The following is an 18834-nucleotide window of genomic DNA, read 5'->3' as shown; positions in this document are numbered from 1 at the left end:
TACTTCTCGTTTTCAGTCTTATGATAAAGACCACAAAGTGTAGTTTCATCATAACGTTTAGTGTGCTATTTAAGTTGCTGCCCTTAATCTCATTATTTTCATGACTTAATAAAGGCCTTGGCTTTAACTGTTGATCCCAATGCTTTGGGCACTGTTGAATTTTATCCTGCTTTTCCTGATTTTGAGTTTGTGTTGTTTTCTTTCCTAAGTCCTTAATTTGCAACTTTGTTCCCTCTTGTTACCTGCAAAACCTCAGTGATGAGGAAGATGGTTTCTTAAGCAAGTCTCAGACAGGCCACCTTCACAGCCATTGGGTTACAAGCATCCTCTGCCTGATCCGCCACCGAGGACTTCTTGTTAACCATTTCATGTTCAGGGTTCCTGTTGGGTCTTCATGGTTACAGGAGCAGCCACGGGGCACACACGATCCCCATTGTATTTCACCCCAACTAGTCTTTTTTTAAAGTTGGTCTGTTTCACTTTTTCCAAGTGTCTAATGATTGCACCAACTTCAATCTTGACCAGTCACTTCCATTTGAAAAAATGTGCTGCAGCTGTTTTGCTAAGGTTCCTGAGGGTATGTACTGTACCTGCACTTTGGTGGTGAAACGTTTAGCAGTTTTCACACAGAAAAGTGGTTACCAACACATCTGAAAACCCTCACTTTATGGGTAGTAGTGTGTGTCTGATCACACAATGACCAAAACTCAACTGTTGCATATTTTCAACTAGAGAACACTCAGAGGAAAATTCCTCCACCAACATTTCTCTGTTTATCTGTACTCCACACATCAAAGTACAAACAAAGGAAGACATCCCGAAAATATTAAGTGGTGCAGAAAAAAAATTCACTCATGCAGGAATAGCATTATAGTATTTTTTTTTTATTTAATTGCCAGGACTGCAAATAACTGACTATAATATTTAAAATATTAGAAAGCATGAGCTATAACTTAACTGTGCACAGGAAGAAGCATCACTAAGACTCTTAGTGTCAGTGAGGTAGCTCCTTTCACATAAAAAAAATAAAATAAAAAAATAAAAACTTTGCACATTTGTTATGTCTTGGCTGGAGGGGTGTTAGCTTTTCGGTGTGCTTGGACACAGCGAGGGGTGCAGAAGGAATAATCCAGGTAGTGAAATGGGATCTTCCCAAGTAGAGACTCGCCACACATCCAGCACCTCCTGGAAAAGAAAAGTCATGTCAGATTTTAGCACAAATTTCTGAACTCCACACAACAAATCCCACAACCCCAAATCAGAAAATGTTGAAGAAATATGACACACAGTGACTTCTATTTCATTGAGGTCAATGAAATAGAAGTTAATTCCTCCAGTTCAAACTCATCAGTGTAATAAAATTCACTTGGAGAATGGTCCTCCTCGTCACTCATAATTTTCTTGTTCGTGTTTTTGTTTTGTTTTATTTCACGATGGGGCAGCACGGTGACTTAGTGGTGAGCACTGTAGCCTCACAGCGAGAAGGTCATGGGTTTGATTCCCACCCGTGGCCTTTCTGTGTGGAGTTTCCTTGTTCTCCCCGTGTTTGTGTGGATTCTCTCCAGGTGCTCCGGCTTCCTCCCACATCCAAAAGACACGCAGGTCAGATGGAATGGAAACTTTAAATTGTCCGTAGTTGTGTCTGCAGGTGTGAATGTGTTTGTCTGTGGCCCTGTGACAGACTGGTCCTGTCCTGTCCAGGGTGTACCCCTCCCCCCTCCCGGGATAGGCTCCAGCCACCCGCAACCCTTAATTGGACTAAACGGTTGAAGATGAGCATGTGTATTTCGCAGTGTGTAAATTGTAAACAAAGTCCCAAATCTGATACACGATCTGGACTGATTGTCATGGCAACAGTATGATATGGGAAAAATATCAGACCGGAAATCAGCCAATCAGAGTGCGCGTACTGTCATAGCCATATAATAATAGTGTGTATATGATAACAAGAACCTAAACAATTTATGAATACACTAAGACAGTAAATTAACATTAAAAAATACATAATTAACAGGAAATAAAAGAGTTGAGATCTTCCTCTAAAAACTGTTGAGGTATAAGCGCTAAGGTTTTAAAAACATTCTGGACTCACACACCATTCCGACTCATTGTACAAACTTTGCATACTACCCTTGAAAAAAGTCAGCTACCTATTTTATAAACACTACCCAATCTAGAGCCCGTGGATCCCCATGGACAACATGCTAGTTTTTATATATATATATATATATATATATATATATATATATATATATATATATATATATATATATACATACACACACACACACACACACACACACACACACACACACACACACACAGTGAGGAAAAGAAGTATTTGAACACCCAGCGATTTTGCAAGTTCTCCCACTTAGAAATCATGGAGGGGTCTGAAATTTTCATCTTAGGTGCATGTCCTCTGTGAGAGAGATAATCTAAAAAGAAAAATCCGGAAATCACAATGTATGTTTTTTTTTATAATTTATTTGTATGCTACTGCTGCAAATAAGTATTTGATCACCTGTGAAAATCAATGTTAATATTTGGTACAGTAGCCTTTGTTTGCAATTACAGAGGTCAAACGTTTCCTGTAGTTTTTCACCAGGTTTGCACACACTGCAGCAGGGATTTTGGTCCACTCCTCCATACAGATCTTCTCCAAATCTTTCAGGTTTGGAGTTTCAGCTACCTCCAAAGATTTTCTATTGAGTTCAGGTCTGGAGACTGGCCAGGCCACTCCAGGACCTTGAAATGCTTCTAACAGAGCCCCTCCTTAGTTGCCCTGGCTGTGTGTTTGGGGTCATTGTTATGCTGGAAGACCCAGAAATAACCCATCTTCAATGCTCTTACTGAGGGAAGGAGGTTGTTTGCCAAAATCTCACAATACATGACCCCATCCATCCTCCCTTCAATACAGTGCAGTCGTCCTGTCCCCTTTGCAGAAGAGCACCTCCAGAGCATGATGTTTCCACCCCCATGCTTCACGGTTGGGATGGTTTTCTTGGGGTTGTTCTCATCCTCTAAACATGGTAAGTGGAGTTGATTCCAAAAAGCTCTATTTTGGTCTCATTTGACCTTCTCCCATGCCTCCTCTGGATCATCCAGATGGTCACTGGTGAACTTCAACCGGCCCTGGACATGTGCTGGCTTGAGCAGGGGGACCTTGCTGCCCTGCAGGATTTTAAACCATGACAGCATCATGTGTTACTAATGTAATCTTTGTGACTGTGGTCCCAGCTCTCTTCAGGTCATTGACCAGGTCCTCCTGTGTAGTTCTGAGCTTTCTCAGAATCATCCTTACGCCACAAAGTGAGATCTTGCATGGAATCCCAGACTGAGGGAGACTGACAGTCATCTTGTGTTTCTTCCACTTTCTAATAAATAATCATAACAGTTGTTGTCTTCTACCAAGCTGCTTGCCTGTTGTCCTGTAGTCCATCTCAGCCTTGTACAGGTCTACAGTTTTGTCCCTGGTGTCCTTAGACAGCCCTTTGGTCTTGGCTATGGTGGACAGGTTGGAGAGTGATTGATTGAGTGTGTGAACAGGTGTCTTTTATACAGGTAACAAGTTCAAACAGGTGCAATTAATACAGGTAAAGAGTGCAGAATAAGAAGGCTTCATAAAGAAAAATTAACAGGTCTGTGTGAGCCAGAATTCTTGCTGGTTGGTAGGTGTTCAAATACATATTTGCAGCAGTAACATACAAATAAATTATATATATATATATATATATATATATATATATATATATATATATATATATATATATATATATATATATATACACACACACACACACACACACATACATACATACATACTCGTATATATACAGTAGTGTTCAGAATAATAGTAGTGCTATGTGACTAAAAAAATGAATCCAGGTTTTGAGTATATTTCTTATTGTTACATGGGAAACAAGGTACCAGTAGATTCAGTAGAGTCTCACAAATCCAACAAGACCAAGCATTCATGATATGCACACTCTTAAGGCTATGAAATTGGGCTATTAGTAAAAAAAAGTAGAAAAGGGGGTGTTCACAATAATAGTACTTGTAGCATCTGCTGTTGATGCTACAAACTCAAAACTATTATGTTCAAACTGCTTTTTTAGCAATCCTGTGAATCACTAAACTAGTATTTAGTTGTATAACCACAGTTTTTCATGATTTCTGCGAGGCATTAATTTGGTTGGTTTGGAACCAAGATTTTACTAATTTACTAGTGTGCTTGGGGTCATTGTCTTGTTGAAACACCCATTTCAAGGGCATGTCCTCTTCAGCATAAGGCAACATGACCTCTTCAAGTATTCTGACATATGCAAACTGATCCATGATACCTGGTATGCGATATATAGGCCCAACACCATAGTAGCAGAAACATACCCATATCATGATGCTTGCACCACCATGCTTCACTGTCTTCACTGTGAACCGCGGCTTGAATTCAGAGTTTGGGGGTCTTCTCACAAACTGTCTGCGGCCCTTGGACCCAAAAAGAACAATTTTACTCTCATCAGTCCACAAAATATTCCTCCTTTTCTCTTTATGCCAATTGATGTGTTCTTTGGCAAATTGTAACCTCTTCTGCACGTCTTATTTAACAGAGGGACTTTGCGGGGGATTCTTGCAAATAAATTAGCTTCACACAGGCATCTTCTAACTGTCACAGCACTTACAGGTAACTCCAGACTGTCTTTGATCATCCTGGAGCTGATCAATGGGTGAGCCTTTGCCATTCTGGTTATTCTTCTATCCATTTTGATGGGTGTTTTCCGCTTTCTTCCATGCGTCTCTTTTTTTTTTTTGTCCATTTCAAAGCAATGGAGATCATTGTAGATGAACAGCCTATAATTTTTTGCACCTGCGTATAAGTTTTCCCCTCTCCAATCAACTTTTTAATCAAACTACACTGTTCTTCTGAATGATGTCTTGAACGTCCCATTTTCCACAGGCTTTCAAAGAGAAAAGCATGTTCAACAGGTGCTGGCTTCATCCTTACATAGGGGACACCTGATTCACACCTGTTTGTTCCACAAAATTGACAAACTCACTGACTGAATGCCATACTACTATTATTGTGAACACCCCCTTTTCCACTTTTTTTTACTAAAGGCCCAATTTCATAGCCTTAAGAGTGTGCATATCATGAATGCTTGGTCTTGTTGGATTTGTGAGACTCTACTGAATCTACTGGTACCTTGTTTCCCATGTAACAATAAGAAATATACTCAAAACCTGGATTAATCTTTTTAGTCACATAGCACTACTATTATTCTGAAAACTACTGTATATACATATACATATATATATATATATATATATATATATATATATATATATATATATACACACACACACACATACACACACACAGTAGAGTTCTGAATAATAGTAGTGCCATGTGACTAAAAGGATTAATCCAGGTTTTGAGTGCATTTCTTATTGTTACATGGGAAACAAGGCACCAGTAGACTCAATAGATTCTCACAAATCCAACAAGACCAAGCATTCATGATATGCACACTCTTAAGGCTATGAAATTGGGCTATTAGTAAAAAAGTAGAAAAGGGGGTGTTCACAATAATAGTAGTGTGACATTCAGTCAGTGAGTTCGTCAATTTTGTGGAACAAACAGGTGTGAATCAGGTGTCCCCTATTTAAGGATGAAGCCAGCACCTGTTGAACATGCTTTTCTCTTTGAAAGCCTGAGGAAAATGGGACGTTCAAGACACTGTTCAGAAGAACAGCGTAGTCTGATTAAAAAGTTGACTGGAGAGGGAAAAACATACGCAGGTGCAAAACATTATAGACTGTTCATCTATAATGATCTCCAATGCTTTAAAATGGACAAAAAAAAACAGAGACGCATGGAAGAAAATGGAAAACAACCATCAAAATGGCTAGAAGAATAACCAGAATGGCAAAGGCTCACCCATTGATCAGCTCCAGGATGATCAAAGACAGTCTGGAGTTACCTGTAAGTGCTGTGACAGTTAGAAGATGCCTGTGTGAAGCTAATTTATTTGCAAGAAGCCCCCGCAAAGTCCCTCTGTTAAATAAAAGACATGTGCAGAAGAGGTTACAATTTGCCAAAGAACACATCAACTGGACTGCATTTATATAGCGCTTTTCCATCTGCATCAGACGCTCAAAGCGCTTTACAATTATGCCTCACATTCACCCCGATGTCAGGGTGCTGCCATACAAGGCGCTCACTACACACCGGGAGCAATAGGGGATTAAAGGCCTTGCCCAAGGGCCCTTAGTGATTTTCCAGTCAGGTGGGTTTTGAATCCATGATCTTCTGGACTCAAGTCCAACACCTTAACCACTAGACCATCACCTCCCCCAACTGGCCTAAAGAGAAATGGAGGAATATTTTGTGGACTGATGAGAGAAAAATTGTTCTTTTTGGGTCCAAGGGCTGCAGACAGTTTGTGAGACAACCCCCAAACTCTGAATTCAAGCCACAGTTCACAGTGAAGACAGTGAAGCATAGTGGTGCAAGCATCATGATATGGGCATGTTTCTCCTACTATGGTCTTGGGCCTATATATCACATACCAGGTATCATGAATCAGTTTGGATATGTCAAAATATTTGAAGAGGTCATGTTGCCTTATACTGAAGAGGACATGCCCTTGAAATATGTGTTTCAACAAGACAATGACCCCAAGCACACTAGTAAACGAGCAAAATCTTGGTTCCAAACCAACAAAATTAATGCCTCGCAGATGTGAAGAAATCATGAAAAACTGTGGTTTATACAACTAAATACTAGTTTAGTGATTCACAGGATTGCTAAAAAAGCAGTTTGAATATAACAGTTTTGAGTTTGTAGCGTCAACAGCAGATGCTACTATTATTGTGAACACCCCCTTTTCTACTTTTTTTCACTAACAGCCCAATTTCATAGCCTTAAGAGTGTGCATATCATGAATGCTTGGTCTTGTTGGATTTGTGAGAATCTACTGATTCTACTGGTACCTTGTTTCCCATGTAACAATAAGAAATATACTCAAAACCAGAGTTAATCTTTTTAGTCACATAACACTACTATTATTCTGAACACTACTGTATATATATATATATATATATATATATATATATATATATATATATGTGTGTGTGTGTGTGTGTGTGTGTGTGTGTGTGTGTGTGTGTGTGTGTGTGTGTGTAAAGAAAAAAATTTTTTTTAACAGGCCTTAAATGCAGGAATGGATTTTTATTAACAGAGGAAATTAAGTATCTTTTGTTCATATCACTGCAGATGTTCCCCCCATTTTCCATATGGTCCCAGTTTATTCCCTCTTATTTTGGTTTGTAAATGACAACTAAGCTGTGCGAGAAGAGGCTCTTACTTCGTATTTGAGATGCCTACTCCTGCTGCAGCTACCTGCTCTGCTAACCTCCTCTCTGCTGCCAGCGCTCTCTGAAATCCAAACAGAAAACACTGAGTAAAACATTTCAGAGTGCGGTTACTCTGCATCAGTGACTCAAGTTCAATTTATTTTCATTTATACAACGCCAAATCACAACAAAGTTGCTCAATAACCAGCATACCTTTTCACGATCAGTCAAAGACGCAAACCTCTTCTTTTCTTCCGCCTCCAGCTCCTGCTTCCTGTCCTCCTCCTTCTGCTCTTTTATTCTTTGCTTCCTCAAAGCCTTCTGGGCCTTCTTTTTCTCCTTCTGTTTGGATTCGATCTCCGCTGTCAGAGGACCAGGAACCTGGAAGTGCACAAGAACAAAATGTTCCGGTTTAGTGTCGGTGTGGAAAAACTAAGCACAGGTCCAACGTTTCTTACCTGAGCCTTAGAGTAGTCGTATTTGTCAAGATTCTCGCCCATGTATTTACGAAATACATTCCTGGTGTCTTTGTCAGGAGCGACAATGTAGGGGGTCTGACCTTTATTATCCCTGTGATGAAATAATGCAGAAATAACTTGCTGGGAATTGGGGGAGGGGGTAAAATTTGGAAAACTTTGGATTATGAGATCTTACCTGCAAGCTGGATCGGCTCCGGCATCCATCAGCAGCCTCACCGCTGCCTTCTGCGCAGCTGCTGAGGCAACATGCAGTAAGGTGAACCCTGATGAGTCTATGGGTTTGTTGAGGAGACTCAGTGGACTCAGTTCACCTGAAGAATGTTTGTTTAACATGTCACCCTCTGACCCCTGTGGACAGTCTGCAGTTTCCTCAGGCAGCTGGAGAAGGCGAAACAGTGTGTCCACATCCCCGACTTTACAGGCTGTGAAGAGCACGTCCCTCAGGCCGTACTCCCAAGACTCATCCACAGTGTCTATAAACACACGAGGCTACAGTCAGGCCCACAAGTATATTGCCATCTTGCATCTGTAGAGAAATACACTCAGTAATGCACTGTATGGAAAAGCTGTTTGGAGTTAGCAGTTCTCCAAAACAAAGGCAGCAGGAGACTAGTGAGGGAAGCCACTAAGACACCCATGACAACTCTGAAGGTGTTCTGTGCATCAGAGCAGGCTTTTCTAAACATTCCACTTATGTATGTGAATCTATATGGCAAGAAACCAGAGGAGGAGGATGAACAACATGTTGAAAGCAAGCTGGACCTCACCTTTCATTTGCTTCTTACTCTGTGGTTTCCTCTTCTGCTTCGATTGTGTCTCTGGAGGCTTGTCTTCTGCAACTGCATCTTCTTGCACCTTCACTGCTTCCTCATCATGACTCTCTACTCTCAATTCTGTTTGAAGTCATGAAAAGTTGGAACCATTGCACAAATTGTACAATAAAACTTCTTGTTAATATAGTATTGTCAGATGTAGAGATGAGTACAGTGATAAAGTGACAGAATGGATTTGACCCACCCTCATTTTGGATTTTGGGTTCGTCCTTCTTTCTCCTGTTCCTCCTCTTGCGTCTGGAGGGTTGGACTTCAGACTCCCTCAGATCCAGAGTTGTAAGCGTTAGCTCCACCATCTCAAGTAGTCCATCATCATCCTTGTCTGAGCTGTCAGGGTTACAGTCTGCTGCTGCTGCTGAAATGATGCATCATTGTAAATGGAAAAACTTTAAAATCGTGAACTCTGAATCCAATTTTTAATCAACCAAATTTCAGCAATTCTTTCTGAACCACTTCAACTCACCCTTCTCTTCACTGCTTATTTGTACTGTAGGATTGATGGGTTTTTTCCACACTTTCTTGGTTGGACTGAAAACTACAGACATGTCCGTGTCTTTCCCTAAATCAAGATATTTTTCCACAAAAGATGATAAGAGCCCAACTCTATGACAGTGAGTGGACAGCACGCATCACTCAGCTTACCATAAAGCTGAATGGTGGATAGTAGCTCGTGCACTCTCTGCACCTCATGAAAGGTGGCCCTGCGTGTGGGAAAGGGGAGCGTGCGGATCCTGCTGTCCCGCTTGGCCAGCAGAGGTGTACGACCACCAAAAAAGATGGTTTTGTTGTAACTAGGAGCTCGTATGAATATAGCAGAGGCCTCCTTCAAATGTTCAGCCCAGCTTAGCAGCAGATACTGAATGTCCTGCAAGTGTGCAAAAGCATTTGCGAAACAAAAGGGGAAAAAAAAACATGAGCTGCATGAGAAGAAAATCAGTCAGCCATGATGTATGACTAACTCCCAAAAAGACACTGATTGAATTCCTGACACTTTGCGTTATCATGTAACTTCAAAGTTTTAAATAGTAAAGACCACAGTGTGTGATAAATAACATAGATAAAGCTCCAGTTGTACAGGTGTGGTCCTCTAGTTTGCTTTTTGGAAAAAAGCTGGATGGTACAGCAAACTTTCTACATTCTTTTTGTGATGCCGCTGGATGTGGTCGCTCTTGTGATTGCCTTGGCCTCTATGCAACTATATTTGTAAGTATATTAGCAAGATACCCTCTGTAGTCTAGCGATATTTCCTAGAATTTACAATACTTTTAGTAATTCCCATTTTAAGGTGCGAATTTCTCTTTCCTTTTTTTTCTTGTTTTTAAGTTGAATGCTCATGTGTTGCATATCAAAATGTTCACAACAATCTTCAGCTTTCAGAATATGTGCCACTTATTTGTCGAGAACACTATGACTAGGAATATTTTGTTTGTAAAGCTGAACTAATGAAATGCATTTTTAGAAAATTCTTCAAATCTTTATAGAAAATATACCTTTATGTGGGTATCTGGGTGAACTGTTTTTTATGTTAGAAATGGGTTCATCAAAGTCTTTGGCTCACAAAAGTAGTGTAATATATAAAGGAAACTGTATATCAAGATAATATAAGAAGTATCTTGGCCTCGGGTAATCACTCATCATTTCCTGTTAGATGTGTTCTGTCTTGACTCTATGCAGAAATGTTGATAAATATCAGTCATTCGAAGAAAAGTGGAAAGTCCCTCACCAAAAAAAAAAAAAAAAAAAAAAAAAAGAACATTTGCACCTTTGGGGTGATAAAACTGGGAAAAGGAAATGGCCCATCAACATTTTTTGTTTTGTTTTATCTGTATGCAATGTCTGTATGTCTAAATAAAAGTTTTGAGGAGGACAGGACTATTTTGTTTTGGTGGTGGGCCAGTGCAGTGCGTATGAGTCTGAATCTTGACCAGAGAAACTGTGTTGGGGAAAGAAAGAGATCTGTATGACCTTCTCTAGGCTCTAAGATTGGCTGTGAGGCAAAGATGGTCTACAACAGGAACTGAAACTAGAGGTGAAACTCCATTGTTCCAGAAAGTGGTCAAATGAAGTCTCTATGACATTCTGTTGCTGAGCTATTAGTAGAAACATGAAACGGTCATTGACACCAGAGGGTTAACAATGCTTAACCTGATTTTGATCACACTTGGCAGGTACATTGGGCCTATGGATGGGAAATAGTCATTTGATTTTTGTTAAGAATGGTCAATGATCAAGCTCAGAGGTCAAGGTCAAATTTCCAAGCCCATAACAACATACAGAAGTACATGTACTGTATTTTCCAGAGTATAAGTTTTGGGGTGTTATTTATTTTAAGCGAAATCTGGCTGATTTTAGTTCTGCATGAATGTTATTTTATTTTTAAATTGCTGATAGTTAGCATTATTAAATTTCATCTGTATTTTGAACATTTCACCAAGTCATCTGCACTCCCTGCAACAGCTTTGCACTGCTCACGGAGGAGAGCCCGCCCCACAGTTTGAGAACCACTGTCGTGAAATGCATTCTTGCCTTGACCAGCGCTGCCTCATTGTATCTCCTCAGAGCAGATCCAGCTGACTTAGTACAGCCGTTCTTAGCGTCTCTGAGTCCTTGAGCGGTGCCACACTTTGCTCGCACTGTGTACCGGTGTAAAGTTTTGTGGTGAAGAACATTTTTTCTGCAACATAAACGCACCAAGTTATGAAAATGCACCCAACGGTATTTTAAGAAGTGTCATTTGAACTTCCAAGCTCACCTTCAACATACAGCGATATACACGAAACAACCATAAAATCTAATCAGCTGTTCTTGTGTTCATAAGAACGTCACCACAGACACACAAACAGACAAAGTTATGACAACACAAAGTCCCACATACTATGTGCACAGTGTAGGGATATAACACCTGCCTACCACTTACCCTTGGAACACAGCGCCAGCAAAGTGCCCCCCACCTGTCATCAGAATGACCCACACGGTCTTCTGGGTTATGGACTTCAGAGAGAGAGCCACGTCCTGCTCACCTTCTGATTTCTATATCACAACATGACATCACAAATGTCAGAATCTGTTATCATACTGCCTGCAAAGAAGAGTTTGTGTTTGATGCTGAGCCTCACTTTTCCCTGAAGAATGCAGCGGTAGACCGCAAGATACTGTCCTGCAGAATTCTGCAATACCACCTTGCTGGAAAGCCGGCCAGGGATGGAACTGGTTTCACTGGAGCTCTCGCCAGCCGACAGCTGAGTAACATCACTGTCCGAGTCTTCTGAATCAGACTCGGAGCCTGAGATACTTGACAGATCTCCTGTAAAGCGACAACTTAAAATCAGTCAGCTGCTTCTATACCTGTCCCAGACCACAAACTACTGACACTGTTTTTTGTCCACCACCATGAAATAAGGGGGACCACTGAAATGGACTCCTTCCATCACATTTTGAGTGCCATAGATTTCCCTATTGCCCCGTTCTAAGACATTACTTCCCTGCATCATACTGTAACAGGACACAAATGTGACATCTACACGTATGACCTTGAGCCAGATTTCCAAGGTCATGTAAGATAAAGTCATCCACTGTCTCACCCCAAAACACCACTTTTTCTCTCCAAATATTAATTCTTGAGCTTACATTTGTATTGAACACCTATAGCAAATAATGTATACTGACTCCCTTTAGAAAACTACATTTGACCTTGAACCTCAGGGTCGAGATCAAACACGCAAATGGAGAAAAAAAAAAGAACTTTTTGGGTATATTTTGTGAAAATGAATGAAAAACTACTCCTGTAGTATTTGGCCTTTTTCCACTCATTTTTCCAATGTCCCCGGCCATGAAATAGAGGAACCATTGAAATGGACTCTGTGTGTCTGTCCATGCATAACTGTTTAATTTGTCACCATGTCATATCAGAGTAAGAGGTGGGGGGCTTCAGCCCAGTATTGGCTTTTTTTTTTTTAAATCAACATTCTGCCACTAAAGGCAGCTCAGGAGTGAAAAACATTTTTTGCAGACTTTTATTAAATGTCTCAACCTTTCACAAAAGCTTGTTCAATGATTATTTAAGACAATAAAGCCGACTACAGACTGAGGAACCACACAATCAGTAATGCTTTTTTTTTCCAGGGAGGAACATCTGACCATGTCAGTGAGGTGAAATTCAACAAAACTCTTTGCAGTCTTGCACTAAAAAGGACCTCATGTATAACACAAATGAAGGTTTTGTTGTGCGAGTTCTACAAGACACCTCCTACAAATCTAACAAGAATTAAACTGCAGGAAACTGATCAAGCCTCCTTTGGGTGTGTTTGCATCGATATCATATGATCCATTTTTGAGCAACACCAGTTTGCTTAAAAGTTAAGATTGGTTGGCAATTTTTATGTTACCAGAAGTGGAAAAATATTCAATTTTAGCTTGTGTTTGTCTCCAAAATGTCTTTTAGATTTGCTCACCAGCTCCAGTCTTCTTTTCAAAGTCCTCCACTGTGACCGGCGGCAAACCTGTCATCTTTCGTTTCAAGTTGAACAGATGCCAGTCAAGCTTGTAGTGTTCCACCTGATACATGAGAACATTTAATCAAAACCCAAACTTGACTGAGCTTGAAAATTAACTAAAGAGAGGAGTGCAATCACCTGTTCTTCACGATTAATAAAGGGGCACCTACAGGCTGAGCAGATCAGATTTTGTGATGGCTCTTTAGCCAAACTGCACTCCTGCTGCTTATCATCATCTGGGCACTTATTTTCCAACCCTGTCAAGAACACATAAAATAGTAGTCACAAAAGGAAATGACAGGAGGAGTGATGGCCAGATGTGATACAGTTACTATATTATTTCCGTCACAGTTTCCAGCTTTGTCTGAAACAGCAGTGCATCGACACACTTTTCTAGATGCTTTGTCTGAGTATCATAGACGTGGCTGAGAATCTGGGATGTGTTTAGTTAGGATTCCAAACCCTCCAACCTTCCAAACAAAGGAGAATAGCTGAAACAAATACATACTTTCCTATGTGAAAGTTGGACATTGTGTGAAAAATTAAGTCTGACAGAGGTTTTCAATGTCAATGCAGTGGTTTTCCTGGTTGCTAGATGCACAGTTTGACATGATGATGTAATTATGACACGAGCTTGAAATGTAGAACTCCCAGAAAAAAAAAAAAAACATGCTGCACTGAGAAGAGGAATTGATAATGTCTGACACATATGATTCTGAAGGACTGAAAAATTTTGGGAAGGATTCTCAATTCCCATCCCACCTGTCTCTGCATTTTAATCCATGTGCTTCAACATCCTAAATGGTTTCTATACAAGTTTATTTTTGATGATATCGATGATGTCATATCAAGACTCCTTTATGTGAATACTATGGAATAAATGTAAGAAAATACTTTTTGACTTAAATGGTTAAAAAGAATGCACAGGAAAACAAAGACAAAATCTGGTGTGAGCACATCAATCTCTCTTCCAGCACTGGCACATTTAACCCTGAATCTTAGGGCTATGCTTACGGCAGCTACTGTACTTGATGTTTTTTGACTCTGTGCTCATTGACAACTCTTCATTAGTATAGTGGTAAGTATCCCTGCCTGTCATGTGGGAGACTGGGGTTTGATTCGCTGATTCTGAGAACAAGATTTTTTGTTTTTCCCTCCCTTCATATCAACCAGCATTTCTTCTTTCAGTTATTCTTCTGGTTCATGTGTCTCTGGAAGATTTGGGCTATTTGTGCTATTAGGGTTAGGGTGTCAGGTCACCGTTGTAATAATACCCCACCAACACATACTTATGGTTACTGTAACAATATTCATGGCATTTTATATAACTTTGGTGTCTGTGGGCAACATGTCACATATTGATTTTTGGCTTAATTCATAACACAAACTCACAGGGGCTTCTGACAGCTTGAGACGTTTTAGATCAAAAGATGTTCATTCCATTTACAATACAATGTTTTTAGTGATCGGGGGCAATTCTTCACTCTCCAAAAAGTCAAGCAGGCTCTTACATCTTAAATGTTAAGGCAGACTCTGGGACAAAAACTGTTCATTTTGGGGGTCATTTCAGGCATACTGTCCCCCAGTCCGATGAAGATATGTTTCCATGTCAGTGGGTATCATTTGTCTCTGTCACAGATGTGTAGACAACATACCATCTGAAGGTGTCTCAGTGCTCACAGACTCTCTTTCAGTCAGTGCTTCAGCAACAGCTGTCACCTCCCTCAGTCCAGTCACAGCATCATTACTGAGTTCATCAAAGACGGAGAGATTAAGTTCACAAGTGCTCATTGTTGGCTTCTTTACCTATAAACACACAACAGATGTAAGTTATGTCTGGAACTCAAAATTAGACGATATGATACACTTTCTTATCCCCAAGGGGAAAATTGTTTTGGACTTCAAGTGCTCTGCAGACATTTCTGTCTCAAAAAAAAAAAAAAAAATCAATAAATACAATCAAAACTAGAAGCACTCGGAGAGCGCAAACCTCCGCCAAGACCATAGGGTCGCTGACGTCACATGGAATACCCTTTGGCAAAAAGACTTATTCCACGTTGTTTCACGCATCTACCGTCATGTTTCAGATTCAGTGGTTAACACTCTGGGGTCTGAGGGCATTTTTTGGAAAGTTCACTCGCCTGTCATAAATGTTTTATTATTGCTGTTAACAGCTCTCTCCATCCCACAATCAAGTTTTATGTCTCTTTTTCAGGACAACCTGTACTTTCAAAATATATATGCTATAGTTGTGTTTTATAAGTGTAATAAAGATTTACAATCAAAAATAAGAAAGGAAAAAGTAAAGCAGAAATAATTTTCCACACACATTTATTCAAAACACACAACAAACTATAATAACTGTTTTGACACTTTATAAAGGTAATTTGGGCTCTTGTGTGAAAGACTGTACAACAAAAAGGTTCAAACAATAAAGGTTAGAATGAGTAGTACCTTAGTGAGATTTAAGAAACTACTCAAAAAGAACATTATGTCTAAGTATCATAAAGAAGCAAATATAATTTGATTTATATGGAATGTTCAATTTATAAGTGGGACTTATTGTATATTTGAATGTGTGGGTATGTATATGCGTATGTAGATATATAGATATGGGTAGGTGTATATGTATATAAGTGACTGTGTATATGTATGTATATATTTATGTTTGTAAAGTATATACATATGTATATAGGTATATGTGGCACAGCCCAAGCAGAGGGTCACCCCCAAGAGCCTGGTCTGCTTGAGGTTTCTTCCTTATAGGGAGTTTTTCCTCACCACAGTTGCCTAGTGCTTGCTCTGGGGGTTGGTAAGGTTAGTCCTTACTGGCGTAAAGTGCCTTGATTTGACTTTCTTATGATCTGATACTATATAAATATAATTATAAGTGAATAGTATATTGATGTGTATGTCTGTGTGTCGACATGTAGTAGTGAATTTATATTTATGTAAATATGACTGATTAGAATTGTTGGACTTGTACTAGCAGGGGTGGGCGCTAATAAGCTTTGCTTCAGCCCACACCCTTTCAGACTCACTAGTTTTGTCTGTGTTTGTTTGTGGAATTGTTCATTTTTTTCTATTTGAATATTTTGTGTGCCGAATTAAAACTTTGTCAAACTTTGTCAAACACAAATGCAGATTTTGAACAATATATACAAAATGGTCTATGTGTTTTGTTTGTCTTCATCTCAAAGCAATTTCTGTCTGGTATTACACAAAGGTTACATCACAAACTTCTACTATGAAGTTGACTGTGTGTTTGTTCTCTCCTGCTCTGAAAGCAACATTCACACTTCAAGGCTCATTTAGTTTGAGGAGCGGCCCCTCCCCCCTCATTCCATTGATATGGTAAACAGTGCTTTACGCCGGAGCGAGAGAGCCTGCCACAGGCTTATCCAGCAACATTCACAGGAAAACTAGTCAAGCAATCCTGATACTCACACACTGTTTGAGCATGTGAGATTGTATGAGAGGCTCTCCGTCTGTTCACTTTCACTTTCGCTGTGCGTAATGGCGCAGGGTGCATTGGAGCAGCTAGGGGGCTATTCAAACGGGCCAACTAGTAACACATCACTCCTAAAAACAATCTTTGGTGTGTCACGTGAGGTGAATCTGCCCTACGACTGGATTTTGGAAAACCATGTGACGGTGAACCAATTCCGATTGGACACTCACATTGCTCACGCCATCACACAGCTTCTATGAGGAGTACAAAGATGGTGGACGGTGGCTCAAAAGTCTGCGGAGTTAACCTTTCAGCAAAAAAGTAAGTTTCTATCTCATATCATTAAAAAGTTATTTATAATTTAGTAAAGCTTGGTCTCAGCCGTCGTGTACGATGGCATCGGCCCCAGAGGGTTAAACCCTTAGATCTTCAGCAAATGTATTTATAAAGAGAAACTGCATGAACTACACAAGTTTTTTTTTATTTTCTAATAAGTTTATTCAATGAGGAGAAACAAATGCTAAATTATTGTTGTGTTGTACCTTAATTTTTGTTCAGCCTTTGTGACCCGTCTTCATGAAGTTAGATGCAAAAATGTTGAAATTGGCCCTATCCTGCAACGATAAAGAATACTTAAAAATTAATGGATCCGGATCATTACCAAAATTTAATGACTTCTAAGTTAGGCCAAGATACACCCCTGGTAAAAATTTCATTGAAATCCGTTGAGGATTTTTTGAGTAATCCTGCTAACGATCCATCCAACCAACCAACAAACAAACAAACAAACAAACACAACCGAAAACATAACCTCCTTGGCAGAGGTAATTATACGCCATGTGTGGATGCCTGTCTTCCATAATCAACACTTGGATCTGCTTGTTGTATCAGACATGACGACGATATGACACTGCACTGAATGGAACATATTCTGTCTGAACTACATGCACCTCCAGGGAGCCTTGCTCAGGTTGTGCAATGCCAAAATCAAATACCATAAACAAAAGATTTACAGAACCGAAATTTCCACTGTGGAGTGTGAGAGTTAACCTGGATGCAAACCTTCACAACCTCACGGCAACAACAGACAGGCGTGTGATTTGAATTTGGGGACCACTACATTATTTAAATATTTTAGCAATTTAGAAATAATTCTTTAAAATTATGCAAAAAAAAAAAATATATATTTTTTTTCTTATTTTTCAAACTGAGCGTTGTTAGTATAACCAGCAGGAGATCCATTCATTGGTCTAAGTGGTGACACTACACGTGACCTTACAACAATGACATAAAAATCTGAGTGTTGTAGTATAATCAGGAGAATGAAATGAAACGGTCCCTGTTTTGTCTCTGTGATATTTATTACAGTGTTGCGCGCGCACATTCCACAGCTGGATGACGAAAACCAGACGAAATTAGCTGCTGTGGTTTCGTTCCACTGAACAGACATTTGTTTTTCAGTAACATATGAAAATATGGAAAACACAGATAGGACACTTCCTCCTTATTTACACACACAAAAAAAAACAGACTGACGGACGTTGAGCAATTAGAAAATTCAAGCCTGTTAAATTTAAAAGGCCACAAACGATACATACCGATCTGACGCGCGTGTCCTTCTTCTTCTTCTAATTACGTTTGTGAGAAACTAGACGTCGCAAAAACGCGTTGCTGCCGTCGACAGGTCATTTGTTGAATTACAATTCTTCGCCTTTTTTTTTTTGTTTGTTTGTTTGTTTCACTGTTTGTTTAATGGGGTGGCAACTAGCGTATTGGGGCATTATCGCCACCTGCTGTTTTGGAGTATGGACCACAGTCTTTACATAGCGATTTAAAAAGTCCTCCCTCAGCACATCCATAAACCTCCTCTTTGGCCTCCATCTTCTCCTCCTGCCTGGTGGCTCCACCCTCAGCATCTTTCTCCCTGTATACTCTGGGTCTCTCCTCAGCACACGTCCAAACCATCTCAATCTCACCTCTTGTCTCCAAACTGTCCCATCTGAGCTGTCCATCTATCTTCATTTCTAATCCTGTCCATTCTTGTCACTCCCAAAAATAATAGGAACATCTTCAGCTCTGCCACCTCCAGCTCTGCCTCCTGTGTTTTTGTTAGTACCATCATCTTTAAGCTGAACAACATAGCTGGTCTCACTACTGTCTTGTAGACATTCTCCTTCACTCTTGCAGATATTGTTCAGTTACAAATCACTCCTGCCACCTTT

The 18834-nt window shown here is 39.9% G+C and overlaps 1 protein-coding gene across 2 annotated transcripts; it reads right to left on the bottom strand.

Moving 5' to 3' along the window:
• Window positions 1–1033: 1033 nt before the first annotated feature.
• Window positions 1034–14999, bottom strand: ankzf1 (ankyrin repeat and zinc finger peptidyl tRNA hydrolase 1). 2 transcript variants are annotated; one of them, XM_034177902.1, is made up of 15 exons: window positions 14817–14999; window positions 13300–13418; window positions 13120–13222; window positions 11785–11972; window positions 11586–11698; window positions 11195–11342; window positions 9311–9533; window positions 9132–9227; window positions 8853–9026; window positions 8603–8728; window positions 8011–8308; window positions 7815–7926; window positions 7570–7737; window positions 7368–7438; window positions 1034–1185 (listed from the first exon to the last, which is right to left on the bottom strand). In XM_034177902.1, exons 1-15 carry the CDS (start codon window positions 14950–14952, stop codon window positions 1059–1061), a joined length of 2202 nt encoding a protein of 733 aa, XP_034033793.1. In that variant the 5' UTR covers window positions 14953–14999; the 3' UTR covers window positions 1034–1058. The 2 variants fall into 2 exon arrangements, with proteins under 2 accessions (XP_034033793.1, XP_034033794.1); XM_034177903.1 differs by having other exon boundaries at window positions 8853–9023.
• Between the last annotated feature and the right edge of the window lie 3835 nt (window positions 15000–18834).

Source organism: Thalassophryne amazonica, chromosome 9, assembly GCF_902500255.1.
Source record: "Thalassophryne amazonica chromosome 9, fThaAma1.1, whole genome shotgun sequence".
Lineage (NCBI taxonomy): Eukaryota > Metazoa > Chordata > Actinopteri > Batrachoidiformes > Batrachoididae > Thalassophryne > Thalassophryne amazonica.
The sequence above is the reverse complement of the archived record's forward strand: the minus strand, read 5'-3'. Positions and strand labels throughout refer to the sequence as shown.